Source organism: Phoenix dactylifera, unplaced genomic scaffold (assembly GCF_009389715.1).
Source record: "Phoenix dactylifera cultivar Barhee BC4 unplaced genomic scaffold, palm_55x_up_171113_PBpolish2nd_filt_p 001872F, whole genome shotgun sequence".
Taxonomy (NCBI): Eukaryota; Viridiplantae; Streptophyta; class Magnoliopsida; order Arecales; family Arecaceae; genus Phoenix; species Phoenix dactylifera.
In genome coordinates, this window is record NW_024069162.1 from 10,657 (window position 1) to 32,448 (window position 21,792).

The 21,792-nt window shown below is 38.0% G+C and overlaps 1 protein-coding gene across 1 annotated transcript; it reads left to right on the plus strand.

Annotated features, from left to right (window-relative positions):
• The first annotated feature begins 25 nt into the window (after window positions 1–25).
• LOC120103957 (callose synthase 5-like) lies at window positions 26–21,792 on the plus strand. The gene is made up of 19 exons (XM_039122912.1): window positions 26–147; window positions 246–372; window positions 480–617; window positions 700–776; window positions 865–952; window positions 1,004–1,078; window positions 1,160–1,167; window positions 1,244–1,349; window positions 6,167–6,219; window positions 6,308–6,368; window positions 6,487–6,568; window positions 6,654–6,703; window positions 6,831–6,917; window positions 19,065–19,196; window positions 19,813–19,909; window positions 20,002–20,050; window positions 21,177–21,252; window positions 21,386–21,469; window positions 21,569–21,792. The coding sequence occupies exons 1-19, from the start codon at window positions 26–28 to the stop codon at window positions 21,629–21,631; spliced, it is 1,575 nt and encodes a 524-aa protein (XP_038978840.1). The 3' UTR covers window positions 21,632–21,792.

Here is a 21,792-nt window from a genome sequence, read left to right on the forward strand (position 1 = left end):
TGTGCTTCATCGTCTTAACACTTCGATGTCTGCCAAACATTTTCTTCTAATGAAGCTGGATGATAGAGCTGTTGATGCAGTCATGAATAAACTATTTAAAAACTACAAAACATGGTGCAGGTTTTTGGGGCATAAGCACAGTTTAAGGTAAGATCTGATGGACCAACACTTGCACTATTGTCACTTGTCAGTCTTCCTTCAGGCCTTTGGTAGATTTTTATTTTATGAATAAATTATTGCTTCAGGCTCTGTCAAGGTCAACAAGAAGCACAACAGAGAAAGATCCTCTACATGGGTCTATATCTTCTAATCTGGGGTGAAGCTGCTAATGTTCGCTTTATGCCAGAATGTCTGTGTTATATTTTCCATAATGTAAGATCTTATGATTCTTTTTCTTTGCTCTAATATCTATACATACTCTTGTTCCACATAAGGATCTATCCGTTTAGCCCTTATTGGAAGCTTCAAAATTCTTTCAGATGGCATTTGAACTTCATGGTCTCTTGGCTGGAAATGTCAGCATTGTCACTGGCGAAAACGTCAGACCTTCATATGGTGGGGATGATGAGGCATTCTTGAAAAAGATTATCACCCCATTGTATCATGTGATCGATAAGGTACTTATTTAAAGAAAGCATGCAATTACATTGGGACACTGTCAAAGGTTTAATTGAAATAATGGCTACATTGAATTCCTAGGAAGCCAAGAAAAGCAGAAATGGAAAAGCCACCCTTTCGGTTTGGTGCAACTATGATGATCTAAATGAATACTTCTGGTCTGTAAGGGGTTTGACTTATCACCAAGTAAACTTCCAAACACAGTAGCTTGAGGCTTCTGTTGATTTTTTTCTGTATATTGTTCAGGTCAGATGATTGCTTTTCTTTGGGTTGGCCCATGCAAGTTGATGGTGAGTTTTTTGAGCAAACGTATGAATCAAAGACCATAGTGCAGGTATCACATGAAATGTTCTTACTAGTAGTGACTATCTCCTTTTATGTGTAGATTTATACAGTTATCCTGCTACAAGTGACAAGCAGAGGGGAGAACGGTTTCAGAAAAAATCTGATAAAAGCGCTGGTAAAATCAATTTTGCTGAGACTAGAACATTTTGGCACATCTTTCGAAGTTTTGATCGTTTATGGACCTGCCTTATACTAGCACTTCAGGTACAATTTTGTTTACTTAAGAATATTTGACCATTTTTGGCTCTAACAAATGGTCTAACATTTGAACTGTTTTCAGGCTATGGTTACCATCGCCTGGAGTGATTCTTCACCTTTTCAAAAGAATACCCTACATTCTATATCTAGTGTGTTTATCACAGCAGCCTTTTTACACCTTCTCCAGTGTATGAGCACTTTGCTTAACTTCTAGTTGTATCTAATGCATATACCATTTTCTGTTCTTTTCATTGCTAACAATTTTTTAACGATCAACAATACTGTGCTATTAACTATAACTATCTGATGGCTTCCTATGTTTACTTTGGATTGTTACATCTGCCCTAGTTGTGCTTTTGTCTGCACTTATATATAGTTCGACACCTAAATGTGGATACATTCTTGGTCTTGCACCATGATGCCTTACTATTGAACTATCATAGAAGAATGAATTCTAATAGATATTTTCTTTCTAGACACCATTTAAGGTTAATCACCTGGATATTTTTCAAGAGATAGCATAGGGCATAGATGGGAAGAAACCTTGTATTAAACCTCTGGATATGCTTATGTGCATGGTTCTAAACCCCGGTGGGATGATTGGTGTCCCTATGATCATGCCCAGATGTCCCGTCCCATGCTTGTGAGAAAATGGGAATTTGGGTGGGGATGGGACTCTAAAACCCATCCAAGCATGGAAAGAAGACGAAAGAGGATAGGAAGAAAGGGAGAAAAGAAAAAAGAAAGGAAAAATAGAAAGGAAAGAAAGATGAAGAAAAAGGAAATAAACGAAAGGGGAAGAAAAGAAAAGGAAGGAAAACAAAAGAAAAGAAAAAAGGAAAAAAAAACAAACAAAGAAAGAATGAAAGGAAGGAAGAAGGGGAGAGAGATGTATGCTCGACTGAGACGGCCACCGGGATAGGGTGGGCCAGCAAGGTGTCCGATTCTATCGAAAGATTAGGAGGTGCCTGAAATTCAAAATCTTGGTTAGGTGTTCATTTTCTGACAATTATCAATTTTCTAACTTGTCTGGTTGATGTTAAGTGATTTCAAGATGAGCAAAACAATTGCTGGAAAATAATAATATGTAATTACGTATTGTCATTAATTGATGAACCTGTATAGAATTTTCCTGATCTTATTTGGCTTATTTGTTATTGTTATATATAGTTGCATAAGGCATGTAGAGTAATGCAAACCATATACTCAACAGTATATACAAGCAAGAAAAACAATGTACCAGCTGTATTTGCATATCTTTACAGACCAATGTTTGTCGTATCGCCTCGAACCACCTAATACGGGGCATGCCATACTGTACTAGGTCAGAACAGGCACAAAAACACTATTTAGGTTTGTAAAGGGCCTATACCAACCTGTACCATCCGATATTGCCTTGATAAAAAGTGAGTGAAAGAGATCGTGGTTTATCTCAGTACGAGTTGCATACCATACTATATTGATCCATACTTTACTGAATCAGTAACATACCATTATAGTACCCGATACCGAGATTGCAGATCTTATTGCAAACTCAACATGGAATATATGCTTAAGTTTTTCTTTGTATTTAAAACTTCAATTTTTGTGTTATATAAGATTTTACATAGAATTATCTTAAGAAAAAATTTAAGCATTGATACCCCTTATCTTTTGAGAAAAAAGACTAAATAATATTTGCTAGTGCCGAACCAATACTAGGGGTCTTACCATCCGACAACCGCTCCGGTATGGTATTGGTATGTATCAAGGTCCGCCGTACTAGTATCGTCGGCATACCGGTGGTGGGTGGTACCGGTCCGTACCGGCCCCGTATCGGTCCTGTTGAATGGCCGAGTTTTGGGGATCCGCATACCGATCCCGTACCGGCCTGTACTGATACTGTACCGGTTCTTCAACGATAAGCTTCCGGTATCGGATTCCACACTGATCTGGTACCGATTCAGGACGGTATCGGTACGTACCGGCCGGTACGGCAGACCTCGGTATGTATTGTATCGAGCCGAGGCATATTGGAATCAAGAGAAGGGAGAGGGAGTGGGAGAGAGAGGGAGAAGGAGAGAGAGGGAGAGGGAGAGGAGGGGAGGCATACCTTATCGATAGCAATAATGGTATCGTAACCCTAGACGCATCATCGTTATTGCGAAACTCTAGCCCTAGTCAGTGTCATCATCGTGGAGCCGTCATTGCATTAACATTGTTCTTATAGAGTATCGAGAGATGGAAGAGGCAATGTAAGATCGGGATAGGAGAATCAAGAAATAAGGTGAGCGAGGGTAAGGAGAATCGAGAGATTAGGAGAGAGGGAGAGAAGAATTGAGAGAGAAGGAGAGGAACAATCAGTCAAACTATTCTGGTAAACAATCAATCTGTTTCTAACCAAAAAGAGTTCTTTTCGGAAACCATATCGACAGGTCAAACTATTCTGGTAAACAATCAGTCTGTTTCAATATGCCCCGAACCATCCAATTCAGGACAATTCGGCGGTCCTTGCTTGGTACCATTTCAAAAATGAGAGAAGATGTGGAGTTCCTTCACTGAAATAAATAATTACTAATTGGCAGATAACTCTACCCGAAGACTTCAAAAATATTTTTCCAACAATAAAATATCAACTTTCTACTCAATGACCATACAATGATCATATTGTGATCTTATAGCGCTTATAAGAAAAAGAGTGCAAATATCCTGATGAATTTAGACCATTGAATTGAAATACACTTTTTTTTACTAGAACAAACCTTGAAATACCCTAGTAACTATCACCATATGCAACATAAGGCTCATATCACCAGAAATTCTTTAGGTAAATGTTTTAGTTGTAGAGATCCTATTTATGTTGGATAATGGATGTTCTAAGGTCTCAATTCCTCTCTCCTTCTCTCCTAATCTCTCGATTCTCCTTACGCTCGCTCTCCTTACTTCTCGATTATCCTCTCCCAATCTTCCATTCCCCTCTCCCATCTCTCTATGCTTTGTGAGAACAATGTCAGTGCAAGTTTGGCTCCACGATGATGAGATTGACTAGGGCTAGAGTTTTGCAACGACGATGATGCAACTAGGGTTAGGGTTCTATCATTGCCGCTGATAAGGTATGCCTCCCTCTCCCCCCCCTCCCCTCTCTTCCTCTGTTGATAAGGTATACATGACCAGATAAGTTGCATGGATTGTTAACCTTTGAATTATTTCCAAATACATGCTTGAAAGTGGTTCTTTGACTATTAGGAGATAAGTTGCATCAAACAAATCCCTGAATGAGTTGCATGATTAGGAGATATAGATGACCAGATAAGTTGCTGGAATAGTTAATCCTGAAATAGTTAACCCTGAATGTGTTGAATCTACATCTCCTGACTTATCTGTTTTGATTAACACTGTGCTTTCTATCAAAATAATCATGCAACTTATCAGGTGCTTTATGTGGAGACTTGGTCACCAAATACATGCTTTCCATTTACTCCTACCAGTCATCAGACACCATGTAGTGAAACAACTCATGCAACTTATCTGGTCATCAAACACTATGTAGCTTAACAACTAATTTGAAATCAGATTTAATTCACCTATTATTAAGTTAGTCGCCATTTGGTTTTCTGTATATTATTTTTCTAATAAACATTGCAGGAGATTTCTTTTCCAGAAACAAAAATTAGCCTCTTTTTTTGTTGCATGCTTGACATAATCTCATGAAAATTCTATGTTTCTAATGCTTGATATATGGTTAATGTGCTGACGCAGAATGCTCTGGTAGGTAGACTTCAGAACTTAATATACAAATTGCTTTGCTCTTTAAATTAGTAATCTTCGCTTTCTGGCATTGAAACACCTGACTGCTTGGATTAAATTTTTCTTGTCCTATGTTGTTGGTAGGTGTTTTGGACCTTGTTTTGAACTTTCCAGGCTACTGTAGATGGAAATTTACTGATGCACTGAGAAATGTTCTCAAGATACTAGTTAGTCTTGCATGGACCATAGCCCTTCCTCTTTTCTATATTCAGTCCTGGCCAGAAATCAGTATTCCAGTGAAATATCTGGATAAGTGGCTTCCTGAAGTGAAAGGCTTACGACCTTTATATGTCATGGCTGTCATGCTATACATGCTTCCAAATTTACTAGCAGGAATTTTGTTTATATTTCCAATGTTTCGAGGATAAATAGAAAAGTCGGATTGGCATACCGTCAGGTTACTTCTATGGTGGTCTCAGGTACCATCTCGTCATCTCAAAGCTTGTTTTTATTATAATTGAAAAAATCTTAATAATAGTTAATGTATTGGGGAATTTCCAAGAAAAGGAAGGTTTTGATCAGCAAATATGTAAAAGAGAGATCTTTTTATGAAATCTATCCATAGAGGAAGAGGTCGTCCTTCTATGCAATTTGTCTATATAGGAAGGGTCATATGCAAAGAATGCAATTTTCATATATAACTATGCACATCTACATGCATGAACAAGCACAACGATATTATAAATCACTTTGAATCTTTCAGATGCCTCCTAGCTTTCTTTGGACAGTGTTATTGAGAATCTGAAATTGATGAGAAAGGGCAGAGAATGCCTTTTTCTCCTATGAATAGAAGAAAAATTATTCAAATTTCTGGGGAAAATGTGAAGGATAAGTTATTGCCTTTATGATGATGCATATGAGATCTGATAGTTTCCATCTTTGTCAGAACTTATTGGTTTGTTCAATAATAGCCTATTCCTCCTTAGGTGCTTAAAAAAATATTTCATGGTTGGATTTTTAAAAAAGACAAAGAATGAAAGAGGAGAACTAGAAAAGCCAAAGGGTGACTACTGGGAACACTAAGCTCAATTCCCCATTCAAAACAATTAAGATGAACTTAAATTCTGCCTTTGTTGCATCATATACCATTGATGTCATGATTGTCTTTTCTTCTGCATTCTCTAAATTCTTTTCTTCTTTAAATTCTGCCTTTTTGCTCTAAATATTTAGATGTCTCAATAGCATTTGCTAAATGCATTGATGCATTATTAATTTGCAGCCACGAATTTATATTGGACGGGGCATGCATGAAAGTCAATTTGCCCTTTTCAAGTGAGTTTCTGTGGGAAATTAAATTCTTAATGTTATTATGAGTTTTTAATCTCTTTTCGGTTCTGCTATTGGCGTCTTTTCTTTTTAGGTATACTTTGTTCTGGATGTTGCTGTTGGGTTCCAAATTTGCATTCAGCTATTATGTCCAGGTAGTTTTTCCTCCTTTTGAGTTTTGAGCATACACTCCATTAGAGATCATTATGTTAAGCAGTTCTAAATTCAGTGTTCGTATTTTTTTTGCTTATTAAATGTCTTTTGTTCTTACAGATAAAACCTCTCGTCAAGCCAACAAAAGATATACTTAATGTTCATAATGTTCAGTATGCGTGGCATGAATTTTTCCCTAATGGTATCTGTATCTTTTTTCTCTAAAGTTGATTCAACTTCTCTCAGATTAGGAATTATTAATGGTACTGATTTTCTTATCCACACAGCTCAAAAGAACATTGGAGCTGCTATCTCACTCTGGGCCCCTGTGATCTTGGTAATTTCATGACTGCATCTACCTATTGAATTGTTATAGTATATCATCTTTGTTTTAGTTTTGATGGGAAAGCAATATGTCAACCCTCAATGAAGAAATGTATATGAGCTGCTCAAGATTTATGCAGGTTTATTTTATGGACACTCAAATATGGTATGCAGTATTCTCTACTTTGTATGGTGGTGTTTCTGGAGCACTCGGACGACTCGGTGAGGTAAAGAGAGATTGGAAAGTAATTATATTACCATAAGTAGAGTATCTGCGCACCTTTTAATTTTCACAAAATAGGTGAGCTTGAGGCTTTTATTTTTCTGTGTGTGAAGCATAATGTCCATTAAATCTGTAATCTGACGCTAGAAGCATTCTTCATATAAAAGACAATTGTCATCTGGTTCCTAACTTGCATGCTCTCTGCATGCATGAGTCATCTGGCAAATCTGAAAGAGGAGAAAGGATGTGCCATATTATAATTTTGTGACTTGGAAAGTACATGAGGCAAGAAGCAGTAAGCTGTGCATCCGAATAGTAAACCAAGTGATGTGATCATTCATGCCCTAGTCTAAGTTACTCCCTCACCCATGATGTGATCTTCTTAAGGCCCATGGGTTGTTTGTAGAAAGCAGTAAAATCTCTTTAGAAGTTATTTACTTTAGCAGTGTTCCACAAACTACTGCTGAAAAGGCACATAACTGGATGAAAATAATACGGGATATAGTTAGGTCCAACGTTCGCTGTATGCCCTGTACCGAGCATATCATATCATATTGGTACCAAACCAAAGGCATATCGAGTCTTGGTATGGGGTCTGGTACCTAGATTGCGAAACTTGGTTAGGTCATTCTTCATATAAGGATGATCAGTAATAATTGCTTTTTAGAAGGTATAGGTTGGAAATTGGATCAAGCATGGAAACTGTATGCTCGGACTTGACATACCTACTCGAAAAGTTTCCTCAAGCCAAGTCAACTTGATGGCTCATGTGAGTCATGTCTTTCGAGATAGGTGATACAAATTAAATATAGAAGAGTAATACAAACTAAATATAAAAATCAAATTAGAGTAGCAATAAAGAGCATCATTCAAAATAAACCATGCAACAATCAGTTTGCTTAAGAAAGAATTTACATGGTTTTTCAATTAACATGGGATGTTATTTTTTAGTTGCAATATGATTCAATCATTCACAACCCTCAAGCGTTGTTGGGTGTAACCTATCATGTGACCACCATGTGATGGCTGATAGGCACCCTTGTTCACAAAATTCCCCTCGTCCCTAATTACTGAGGGGGCCATTTTGGTGCTTAAAGGAAAGTGAACCAGATGCCCCTCATGTGATCCTCTTCTCCAATTATGTCGTGTTCAACCTGAAGTGAGTAACCAGGACTTCGTCCCAAAGTGAGGAACCTTGAAGAAGTCCAGAACTAGATTGAGAAAGATAGAAGGGGATAGAAAGAGTCAACCCAAAGTAAAGAGATCATGCCATCATATCAAAGTTTTGGCAAAAGTCCCTGCCAAGGCTCCGACCTTTCTCTGCTCAACCCCTTCCTATACTTTATCTTTGGAAAGAGAGCTCCATTGAGGACCTTTTGGACTAGTGCTAACCTTGGACGAAACTTCTGTGGGTGCATGATGGATGATGTAAGGTGCTTGCTTGAACCCCATTGATTTTCCTTCCCTCATATCAATTTTGGCTGCAGACAAACAGATTGTGGCTTTTTGAAGTGACATGATCCTCCAACCTCTCCATGTAGAACTCATCAACAAGGTAATCTAGAAGAACAGAAAGCTAGAGAATGAAATTGGGTCTGCGAAGCCAGAAATAAGTGTTTTGCATTGTTCTTTCTTGCTTCCTGGGTGATCACAGTGGCCTCTTGGCAATGGAGTGTGATAAGGGGAATTGGGATGCCAGAATGACTATCAAAGGCTTGTTTTAAGTAGCTTCATATGAGGAGGCAGTGGGAAATGCATCTCTTTAGTTCTTTGCAAAGTTTGTGATGCTGGGTTATAGTATTCGGTATGGGGCCTACCACACCATACCGTGGCAATAGGTTCTGAGACTTGGTACACCCTCTGTTTCAAGTGTCAATACTGAGGGGTATGTATCATATTGATAGCCGGTATAGAGTGTACCTACCGGTCGGGTACTGGTACAGTATCCAGTACCAAGTTTGCAAGCCTTGTTTATTTGACATGTGAGATTATTCAAAATGTTAGGTTAGCATAAGTATTAGGCTGTTTGAAAATGTTGAATTGACAAAAGGAAATGTCTGGCTTGTTTTCAGGTTAAGTCAATGGACAGTGTACCAGTGAAATGAATTGAAATGGTGGCATCATTTTGGTGATAGTTTTGCCATAATTATGTTCACCATTTGAACTATGCTATTTATAAATCAGAGTCACACAATGTTATAGCATGGTTGTATTGTAATGAATCCAATTTTATAAGGACAATACTATGCATCAACACTTGTAAGAACATTTGTTATCCTACAATGACATTTAGAGATTGCTCCTGTTCAAACAAAGAGAAACACTATGAGCTAAATTACAATCAAATTATAACCCCTGGTGTAAATAAAGTAAACTAAATATTCCCTGTTATAAATAACTAGCCTGAACTGAATTACAATGCAAGTAATTCAAACCATTGCAAGTAATTCAGTGCAAGTATTTCAAACCTGACACTGGACTGAGATACCACTGGCCTGATCTGCATTATGTTGCAAATAATTACAATGCAAGTAATTCACATCAAAGATCTGTCAAACAGCATCCTATAATACACTCAATTAAGAACAAAATGTGGGCTCTTTCCAGCATCCAGCAATCCTGGGATGACATGATAGATGTAGAATTACTCCTTGACAGAGCCTGACATGAAATTGAACACCATCAGCTCCTCAACAATCCTCTTTCCACATCATCACGTGCTTTGTTTGAGGGCACTGCTACAAACAGATAGTGGGATTGACACACATCCCAAAAACTACAAGAAGAAACACTCTTACAGACAGAGTACTTCATTTGCAGCTAGGTTTTCATCCTCACTTTTTTTTTTCAGGCAGCGAAACATATGTTCTAACCTGGTTCTGATACATTATAACAGATTTCAGGTCAAGGGAACATCAGAAAAGAATGAAAGATAGAATCTTAGAAGAAAAGGGGAGAAAAGAAAGAGAAGGGGAGAAGAGAGATGACATGAGACAGAAGGGGAGCTGGCCATAAATTTGGGCCTTAATGAAGGCCCAATAAGCATGGTCTGCCGAACTGGGATGTACCGTCCGGTTCAGACAGCACCGAACCGACCTATTGGGGCCGGAACCGCAAAGGGACCAGCCGGAACCGATCCTTTTCTGGTCAAAACTAGCCGGAACCGGTCGGTTCTGATCGATTCGATATTGACTTGGTGCGGCCATTATGGCACGCAGTGGCATAGTTGGGGGCTTTAAAAGTCCCTTTAGCAGCGTTTGGGAAGGCCCGAGAAGGCCTTTCCAATGGTGAGTCCATACAGAGCCAAGGCTAAATAAGGTGTGCTTTCTCTTTCCTATCTCCTTCCTTTTTTTTGGAAGGCGGGGCTTGAAAAATAGCTCAAAAATTACAAAATAAGAGGAGATCATACCAAATTTTTTGATTTGGGTTTGATTTTTTTATATGTTGTATATCTATGGACGATGTATACGTTGACATAAAAATTTTTAATTTTCAGATTATATATAATTTTTAAAAATTAAAAATTTATTTTTGGATTAAAAAGGATAATTTTTTTAAAAATAAATAAAAATAAAAAAATATAAAATTAGAAATGTATTTAGGGGCATGCAAGCTACTCTCTATAAAAATTTGATGTACATTCATCAAATTTTGATGCGATCATGCGCACAGTAGCCTAGGCCTAAATTTGAAGAAAATTAAGAAATAAATAGTATTTGATGCATGCCTGAGGGTTTAAAAAAAATATATAGCATCCATTATTGGATTGTACATAGATCTAAGTTAAAATTAATTTTTAAAATATTAATATTTAAAAATTATTTCTAAATTTAAAAAATTAATAATTAATACCAAAAATTACGAAAAATTAGTAGTATGTATTACATAATTTAGAAGTAATTTCTGATGTAAAAAGCATAGTTTTCTAAAATTATGATATATAAATATTTTTAAAAATAAAAATTATTAAAAATATATAAAAAAATAAAAAAATAAAAGATAAGGTTATGTATGAGATAAACTGGCGTACTTGATAAACCAGCAGGAATGAAGCCATCAAGAAAAAAGGACCCAGAGCGTGATATTAGCTTGGAGCATGGGCCAATGCTATTTGGCCGGCACCATTGGCAGCGCAACTGGTGCAACACAGAGTTTAAGGAAGGGGTAACCAGATTGAAGCAGCACTTAGCTGGTGGTTATCTCGACGTATCTATGTGTCGCAAATGCCCACAAGAGGTTCAGCAGCTAATGAAGAAGCTCTTTGCTGATTTCAGAGCAGTGAAGGAAAGTGCTACTAATAAAAATGAGAAGGTGGACCGCCGAGTGGCAGAGCCATCTTTCTATCACTTCAGGAAGTTAGAGAAGCTGTCTTCTCCAGATGACGAGGAGACAAATCCAGGTTGCCATGCAGGCGAGCCTGTATGATCAGTGGCAGCATGATAAGGTGATCAGGTATAGGGCTCGATTTGGGCCCTCGTATTATGAGTTGGGCTCCGGTTTTGCGAGTAGTAGGGCAAATCTAGAGTTCAGAAGGACCACCTTAGTCAGGCAAGCCATCAATAGAGGCGGTGGCTGGATTGCATCTATGTTGAGGGCTTTTGATAGCAAAAAAAAGTCATCCAGAGAGATTCCACCAGGAGCAGCAATCCATGATTTAGATCCACGTGCCTTCTCTAGTAGAGATTCAAAGCAGCAGGGGGAAGCAGCAGGGGGTCACTCAATGCTAAAGAAGGATAAGAAGAATGATAAGTGGCGAGCTATTGGATCTTGATTCCACTTTAGACACATCTCATTGAATGTGACAGACAATACGTACTACAGGTCTGCCATAGTCCCGATGTAGATATTGTAGGCCCGAAGGACATCTACGGTGAGCTTCTTGATAGTAATAAGGAGGATATAGAGAAATGGATTGCCTTCTACAAGAGCAAGTGGCCCACACATAGGCTGACTGTGATGTGTGTGGTTGGACCAGTCCTACCAGGCGGAGTATCATCAAATTTCTGACATACTACGATACCAAGACTTTTTTTACAAGTCGGTTGATGCTTCTGATCACGTGCACGACGCCACGTACATCCTCAAACTTATGAAGAAAGTGATTGATCAGATAGGAGAAGAGAATGTCATGCAAGTCATCACTAATAATGGGCCACAATATAAGGCCGTCGGGGAGGCCTTGTTGGAGCGGCGACCACATATTTTCTGGACCCCATGTGTTGCACATTGTATCGACCTCATGTTGATGGACATTGCTAAGGTTCATAGGGTGCAGCAGACAGTGGAGACAGCCCAAACAATCACCAGATATATTTATAATCATACATGGATCCTTTCGCTAATGAGAAGATATGCAGAAAAAGAGATTTTGAGATCAGGAGTTACACAATTTTTCACCAACTATGTTGCACTTGATAGTCTTTTTGAGAAGAAAGCAGCCCTATGTTAGAAGTTTGATAGTCTCGAGTGCAGAATTGTAGATATGCCTAGCACGGCATTGAAGGGAGCACTATCAAAAATTTGGTGACGGGCCACTACGGTAGTAAAGGCTATCAGACCATTGTATGAAGTGCTTTGGACCATGGATAACAAGATGTATGGAGAGGGCAAAGTCTCAGATCATTGAGGCAGATCTAGCCCATGCCTAGGAGTACATCGACATCATTGAGCGGCGGTGGAACTACCAAATAGGTAAGGACTTGCATCTAGCAGGTAAGCAAGAACATTGAAAATTAGACTGCTCCTATACTTGTTCATTTTACTAAGACGGTCTTCTCTATGTGCAGCATACTACTTAAATCCTCGGTTCTAGTACAACATAACTGGAATTAGTATGGATTACGAACTTCAGGCCGCTCTGCATAACGTCATTTACAAGATGGAGCCTGATCTAGAAATCGCGATCCTATATTTAGAAGAGGTAACTTAATTTAAGAATATAGGTAAATTAATTGATATCTTTTATTATTAACATAGTACAACACGGTTCTTTTTCACAGACCAAATTATTTAGAGAGGGCAGCGACAGTTTTGGACTGCGGGCAGCTGTCGTGAGTAAAACAAGTATGAATCTAGGTATATTACACATTAGGACATTTATGTGGCGTTAAATGGTTACCTGTTATGTTACTATGGATCGGATCTGTACTATCTTATATCTATTTTTCTTCAATATTTTTGCAGTTGAATGGTGGATTCATTTTGGGTTGTCTGTAAAAAATCTTAAGAGGGTAGCTATCTGGATCCTCTTCTAGACAGTCTCCTCAAATGGTTGTGAGCGCAACTGATCCACTTTCGTTCTCACCCACAGCAAGCTGAGGAACGGTGTGATACAAAAGCGCCTCAATGATCTTATATAGGTTCACTACAGTATAAGGTTGAGGCTAAAGTGCATTCAGAAGAAAGTGGAGCTCAAGTAGAGCTGATCACGGGCCTTCTGGCCCGCCCAGCCCGGCCCAAAATTTTTCGGACTTGGGCATTAAAAAAAGGCCCATGGGTCGAGCCTGGGCAGGAAAAGCGGCCCGACCAAAAAAATCGGGTCGGGCCTGGTCGGGCCATTCTGGCCCATTTTCAGATTCCAAATAAAGAAAAAATCGGGCCTGTCGGGTCGTGCCGGGCTAGACGGGCCTAGAACCAGATTTATAAAGTCGGGTCGGGCCTGGACAAAAATTTAAGCCCGACAGTCGGGGGCCGGGCCTTGGCAAGACCATCGGGCCTAATTTCCGCTGTAGAGCCCGGCCCGAGCCCGGCCCAGCCCGGATTTTGATCAGCTCTAAGCTCAAGTATATAGATTCGATCCATAGTGCTTTCATTGATGATGAGGATGATCCTATGATAGGATGGCTTGTAGGCCAGCAGCAAGAGCCGGAGCTTGACGAGGTAGGATCGCCTCCACGATCGACCAGCTTCGTAGCCAACGAGACTAGGGTCGATGCAGGGCAATGGGCTAAGCGCAATATTCCACGCATTCCTACAAATAATCGGACACAACCACAGAGGAGCCAGTCACCACATGACTCCTTGTTCGAGATATTCTCTCAGAGATATGATCGAGAGATGGTTAGATGAGGCCACTATGCTGCCCAGTTGACTCGGTCAGGAGGACGACATAACCAGGCAGAGAGGCGCACAAAGAATAAGAAGGCACCCTAAAAAAGGAAAACAAAAAGCACCTGCAGCCCCAATGGAGAGTGTTGAGGAGTTCTAGAGCAGCAACGATGACAGTTCTGGTGGTCATAAATCTGCTGGTCATGGAGGGAGAGGTGGATAGGAGACTATTGTTTACGAGACAAACACAAGATGGTCTTCAATACACCGGTGAGTCTCAGTTTACACATGCTACATAGGATAGGAACCATGGTGGATTATCTAGGAGAGGCCGTGAGCAAGTTCTTAATGATCCTTTTTTGTTTAATGCTGATCTAAAATTCTTAATCTCACTTGTCTTTCCTGTATTTTATCATTTGTTTATTGGTTTTTGATTTTAATTATTTAATATCATCAGGAATCTCCCTATGTTATTTCTGAGTAATTTGTTGTAGAATTCAGCCACAAAAGGGTGAAGCTGTAGAAAAATGCTTATCATTGTCGTGAGCAAGTTTTCTTGTATAGGTAATAACCAAAAAAAAATGCGGTCTTTCCCTGAGGGAAAGTTGTATTGCATGAGGCAGACAGAGAGAATAGAAGATTACTGACATTTTTTTTTTACTAAGATTTCTAGGGATAATGCAAGAGAAATAGCCTTTGTTTAATGCGTCTGGTACAAGTCATGTAAAAGTCTTGGCAAGAAATTGCAAGATGAAATTATGATTCATTGGGAAACTTTTGCAGGCAGAGGGCTCTGCTTTAGGAAACTTTTGCAGGCAGAAGGCTCTGCTTGGAAACTACATAGTACATACTTCACTTTCTTTTTCACTGTAAGGGTCTGACATGGAGTATATATATGGTGTCTTTATAAAGTGCATCCTAATTCCATATGTGGTCTTGCAATTTAATTTCATTTTGAGGAAAATGGTCGAGTGAGGCGCTCAACTGCTTTCATTGAGGAAAGGAAAGATAGGACTAGTAGCCTAAAAGAAGTCCCAAGAAAAACGAAAAAAGGAGAAGAAGAGTAGAAAAAAGAGTAAGGAAATGAAGAATAAAGGAGAAAGAGAAGAATGGCGAAGGAGAACGAAGAACATAAATTTGCCCCTATCAAGGCACATAGCTAAGTTTTCAAGTATAAGAAGTAGGTCTGAACTCCTGAAGGATTGTGATTGGCAAACCTTGTCCAGTCAGTGGCTAGGAACTTGACTTGCTCGATCATAATTCCATTTGTTACTGATTTCTCTTTTCCTACTAGATGTCCATAATTCCTTCGCTGTCTAAGGAAGTTCCACTATCCTAAAACCCTTGCCTATCTTTTTGCAGTAGCTCAAGTAAATCTGCAATGAAGATTAAGATGATACACCATTTTATTATGCAGATTGCAAAGAACACAGAAGTTTGATGCTGTTGAACTCCTTGTTCTAAGATTTTGTGCTGTGAGAATTGGATAGTGAACTGCTAACAATTGACAAATATGACCTGGTCTGGAATGCAGCATTTCCACATAAGTTTTGCTTATGCTGAAATCATACCTCCAATGTTGAAATCTCTGTATAAACTCCTTCCTGAAGAGCTTTGGAGCTAACCGATCTCCAAAGCAGATGATCAGAAATGGAGTTAGGAGAGTATCTTTGTATCTTTTTGAAGAGAGAAAGGTAGTCGCCTTTGAAAGAATAAGTAACGAAATCTCTGAAATTAGTGATGAATGGATTTTTTATCATAAATTTCCTCTTTTTTTTCCACTTTCGGTGACACCTCTTTTAGTTTTAGATGAATCTTGTATGATTGAATTCTGCTAGGTATTTTTCTTGCCAGCTCTCCAATTGATTATCATATATCCAAGCTCTCGATGCACCTATCTTCTTGTTTAGGGTTTTTCTTTACTGTGACTTCAACTTGACTTCTGAATGTTAGGTTTTCAGGGAAGGGAGAATAATTTGTATTTGATGCATAAAATTTGACTCCATAAAAGATGGATGGAACATGAAAATGCTTACCTGGTCTTCGCACTTGTTCTAGATCATTATCGTCGCAAATGCACATAGGTAGGTGAAGAACTCTACTTAGTTAGTAGCAAGGTTCGCTGTACCGGTCAGTACCGGTCGGTACCGAGCGTACCGTACCCGTACCGATGGGTACCGATATCGGTACACCAATGTCGGTACGGTCGGTACCGAGCATACCGTACCGTACCGACACTCGGTACGTTTATACTAGTGCGGCACCGGTACGGGGTTCGGTACCGGTACGGCGAACCTTGCTTTCAAAAGAAAACAAATTATTGCCATAAGCATTAATCATTGTTTTGGCTGCTGATTCTCTAATTTTATGTCTCACTACAATAAAAGTTAGAAAATATGATGCCGACGCACAACTTGCTACACCTGTCATGTTCATGCTACCATTTTTCATGTCTTCTATTCTTATAAAGCCGTCGATTAAATTTCAATGAGCAAAAATATATACTACCTTTCTTATTTTTATGCATGTAACCATGTTTATGTATTAGAATGCATTAGTGGCATGATATCCACAAGAAAGTTTGTTCTCCACTTTTTTTGAAAGTACTTGCCGACTTGCCATGGTTAGCGAGCCAATTACTAACGCTCTAAAGTCTTGTTTGGCAAAACTTGGTAGGCTAGAAAGTACTTTCTGGCCCTCCAAAAAAAATTTTGAATGGTATACTAGAATTTGGTAAAAAATTGAAAAGCTGTTTTAACTTTGTGAGAAAACTCAAAACATCTATTTGAAAAAAGCTCTATTTTGGAGCTTCTTTCCAAAAGTGCTTTCTGACCAATGTCGTTTTAGTTTTAGTAAAATTTTTCTGATGACGAAAATACCGACCAACAAATCTCATATTTACATCTTATATTATATCATATCATATCATAATATATTATTATAATATAAATATAATATAATATAATAATAAATTAATAAAATATTATGTTATATTATATTGTATTATTCTATTATATTACAATAATATTATATTATTATGGTAATAGCTATATTATGATAATGTAATATATTGTTATAATATACTATTAATAATGTAACAAAATAATATATTATATTATGTTACATTATATTCTATTCTATTATATTATAGTGTATTATTAGATTAGATTCTAATCCATTATATTATTATATTATATTATATTATATTATTATTATATTATATCATATTATGTTATATTGTTATGCTACAATATTCAATATTATATTATACTATATTATAATAATATTATAATATATAATAATATGTAATATTGTGTTGTATTATACTCCACTATGCAATACTATGCAATATTCTTTATTGTCATTTTATCATACCAAAAGTATTTTCTTATTTTATTTTGATTACCAAATATATGTTAAACCTTTCGCAACACTTTAGAAATATAGTAACCAAACAGCAACTAGCTTTTTACAAAAGCTCTACTTTTTGAAAGCTCTACTTCTAAAAGTTCTAAAAGCCTTACTGCCAAGAGCAATCCCAAACGGGGCTTAAGGCATTTAAAATCTCAACTTTGTTATTTTCTCAAAGACCCAAAAAGCCAGCACAATAAGATTGAGCAATTTACGCCTTAATTACCCATATCTCCTGTTTGTATGCTCAAGCATTTAGAAAGGCCACATGGATATTGATCAAACTTCCATTATTTGGTCCGACAGCCTCGCAAGCTCTTGCTGAACATGTTTCTTAAATTATTCCATCAATCACGAGGATCATAAATGTGCTGCCAAGAAATTTAACCTGCATCGATCCATTAGCAGATCTTATTTTAAGTCATGTAAAAGGTTAAAAAGAAGTCTCTCTTCCCCTAAACAAGTAACTGCTTCTCCAAGCAAAAAAAAGTCGAGTCCCTCATCTTTTACTTTTTTGGAGACATATCTCGCAAGAAATAGCAGGCCGTATAGCCCTTGTTTTCTAGTAGCCCGAGTGGGCACGGCCGTACGTTCCATGTGTGTGGGTTCCCCCGAGCATTATTGCTGGAATGGAAACCCTAGTCGCTATGTAGATTTTCCCTTGGAATCTTCCTTCTTTTCCATCTCCACCACTCCCCCCATTCTCCTCTTCATAGCTGCTCTTCATCTCGTCTTCCTTCTTCTACCAGTGCTTCTAATGGATTTGGTTTCTCCCACCGAGCATTTATGCTACATCCGTTGCACCTACTGCAACACTGTTCTTGCGGTAATCTCTTCAGTTCACAAACATGGAGACCAGCCCATGAAGTTCTTAGATATATCTACGGATGAAAGAAAGCCATCGAACTTCATCTACTATATGTGATTAGTTTTATTGTATGTAGTTGATATATAAGAAGCAAAGTTTGAAAAGTTTTTGAGAATTATCAATACGATCGCCTTCTCCTTTCCTCTCTCCACATATATTTCTTGTTTTCCACCTAATTTATCTTCCTCTTGCGTCATAGGTGTACACCCTTGAAGCTCATTTCTCCTATTAAATTTTTAGAGTTGTATTTATGAAGGTGAATTTTCTTCAACAATTTGACCGTGGCTTTTGACGTTTAATATATCATGTAGAAATATGAGAAGTACTTCTGATTGCCTTTTCAGTTGCTTTCAACATATATTTTCTTTTTATTTCATCCACTTCAGTTTTCTCATCTGCTTGTTTTGCATCTTAAGAGCATACTTCTTCTTCTTCTTCTTCTTCTTCTTCTTCTTTCACTTTCATCTTCTAGCCTAGACAGTGGACATGGGAAGGCCTATTTGAAACTATACTCATCTTTGTTTTGTTAGTACCGTCCTAGTTTAGATCACCCAGCTAAGGAATTGCAGTTGCCAGCTTGAGATTTCTTCTTGCCCTCTGAAAGAAAATCCATCATATTGATAACTCGATGCTCTAGCCTCTCTCTCTCTGTGTGTGTGTGCGTGTGTGAAGAAAAATCTCTACTCTCTTACCTTGTGGGAAAAATGTGGAACTTGCTTGGAAATAGGAACCTCTGAAGAGAAATCATGATCTGGGAATGCTGTACATATACCCCCTCCAAATTAAGCAGCTCTCATGTCTTGAAGGCATCTTTGGTGGTTGCAGGTAGGGGTGCCATGCAAACGGCTTATGGACACAGTGACTGTGAAATGTGGCCATTGTAATCATCTCTCCTTCCTTAGCCCCAGACCCATGATGCAATCCCTTTGCCCCGCTGACCACCAGATGACATTTCAGGTTTGTTTACCTCGCGCAGTCTTCCTTATCTCTTTCACCCATTACTGCTAAAACTAACCTGATGCTTCTAATATCGTGTTGACTTCATGGTTATGCGTAACAGAAATACTAATTTCTGTGATTCAGAATCCGATAAAGATGGTGCAAAATGGATCGACATATCCTAATATGAACCAGGAGTTTAATAATGACCTATGCAGCACACTACATAGTTTTTATTTCTTTTTTTTTTCTCTCTCTAAGAAATGACTTACTACATAGAGTTGCTTAATAGTTTACAGCTTGATTTTTTTTTTCCATAAGTTTTCTTTTCCTTTTTCTTTTCAATTAGCTTTTCTTCGCTAAGTTGCATTGTAGTTCGCTATCACTTCTATGTCATCATGATAGACCTTCATAATCCCATATTCTCTCTATTTAAAAGAAGGCACTCATTTGTATCAGTGCCAATGCTAACTTCTATGGACAGCACTGATATCCGGGGCTAGATAACGCTAGGTCATCGGCGTACTGGTTCCCTTTTTATATTTTTTGATCATAATACTTTTAATCTGCCTCCCAGTAAGAGAGAGATAGAGGTGTTTAATTTCATGTGCTATTGCTTTTCACTGTCAATTAGGGTTCCTGCAGCGACTGTAGGAGGGTTCAGCCTTCGCTACCGTCTTCATCGACGTCAAGCGAACAATTGATCCCCAAAGCACCATTTGTTGTGAAACGTAATATATCTCTATTTTTTTCTATATTTCTGCTGTTTTCCATGGCTATGATCTATTCTGCTATCTATTTTGGTTGATTTTTTTTATGGCAGCTCCGGAGAAGAAACACCGACTTCCTTCAGCTTACAATCGCTTCATGAAGTAAGAAACAAAGATGTCACATTACTACTTGTACTGTTAATTTGCTTCCCGGTAGTGCACACAACATGGATAAGCTTACCATTAATTGGTTTTGAGCTCATTATAAACATCCTCGCATAACTCAGCTGACAAGTCTGCCGAGAGCCATGCTGTAAGTAAGAGGCTCTCGAGCCACAAAATGCAATCGGCCATAAATTATATCTCATCGTTGCCATTTTTGGTGAAAACGCCAAGGTGAAATAGCAGTCGAATATTAAATAACAAGGCCAGTAGGCTTTGGGGACTTGATTTTTTTTCATAATCAATTTCATGGACTGTAAGTTTCAACCAATCTAACTCATATGCAACATGATTCTATATAATCTGAGGATCAGATAATTAAACTATATATTGTTTTCATCCAGTATTTTGGCATGCATTCTAATTATCTTCCTATACAAGTTTCCACTTACTTGTCTTTCATTGTTCCTTTTCTTCTGAAATTTACATGAGAGCCTGCTCCTAATGAACTAGGACTTTCCCTAGTTCATTATGAATCAGAATGCCCGACCTCAAACTGGCTAAATGAAATATATGGTCCGAATGCTGAAAAACTATAATGTGATTTTAACAAACCCTTAGTTCAACTTCTTCATATAGAGATCCTGGATCCAACAAAATTAAGCCTTCATGGTAGCATCCTTCAATGCACCATTAATATTGGCAATCTTTCTATTGCATCCGATGAAAGAATTTATCCATTAAGTTGTGTGATTAATTGTTCTGTTATTATTTTAAAGTTTTTGGCCTTCTGAGGTTGTCGAATGAAACATGCTTTGCTGTCTTTATATATACATATATATATATATATATATATATACATATGGGAGGAGACAAAATATGTTTTGTTGGTTTACTTAACATTGGAGTGTGTTTTTGGCTAGCCAAACAGTTATGATGCTTCAATTGGAAGCTTACTAAGTTATGGAATAGGCCAATTACTCAAACTCAAATCACTAAAATTGGTGCCCTTGTGAGCAATTCCAGCAAAAAAAATGCATGCGAGATCATTATTGGGAGTGCAACCAACCACATTGTTCATTTTATAGCTTCATTTAGAATCAACAGAATTCTTTAATCATGACAGGGAGGAAATACAGCGTATAAAATCTGCCAAACCTGACATTCCTCATCGAGAAGCATTTAGCATGGCTGCAAAGAATGTAAGATACCCTATTGACATTGGTTTCCAAATAACAAGACATTAATTAGCTGGTATTGACCCATAACTATTTCTTATTTCTGTCTTATATTTTGCGCTTTTCTTTTTATCCCCTCTTGATCCGCAAATTATAGTGGGCTAAGTGCGACCCACGCTGCTCGACAAGTGTTTCAACCTCTGATAACATTGGAGCAGTGAGAACAGTTGCCCTTCCACTTGTAAGCGTCGTGGCACCCTTCTCTCTCTTCTACAAATAGCAGTATTTTAGATGGTTTCATATCATGGCTGACAAATTCTTTTTGGGCTGAATGGTGCAGGAAAGAGAAGGCCTTACAGTGGAACGTTTTGATGTTTTCGAGCAACTGGAGCACAAAGACTAGGTTCCTAAGCTCTTTAGATTACCTAATCAACACATCAAACCTTTTGTCTTGCTTGAATTGATGTGTTTTATGGTGTATGTTTTTTGATGGAAATCTTCCCTATGTTATATGAAACGCTGGCATAGTAGTATGCAGTAATTGATGTTATGAGTTGGAACCCA

What these genes read in the sequence shown, in the direction of transcription:
- LOC120103957 (XM_039122912.1), top strand. Translation starts at nt 26, where the DNA reads ATGTCTGCCAAACATTTTCTTCTAATGAAGCTGGATGATAGAGCTGTT. An exon ending in TGTGTTATATTTTCCATAAT is followed by an intron (nt 373 to 479) that starts GTAAGATCTTAT and finishes AAATTCTTTCAG; the next exon opens with ATGGCATTTGAACTTCATGG. An exon ending in TCTGGGCCCCTGTGATCTTG is followed by an intron (nt 6,704 to 6,830) that starts GTAATTTCATGA and finishes AGATTTATGCAG; the next exon opens with GTTTATTTTATGGACACTCA.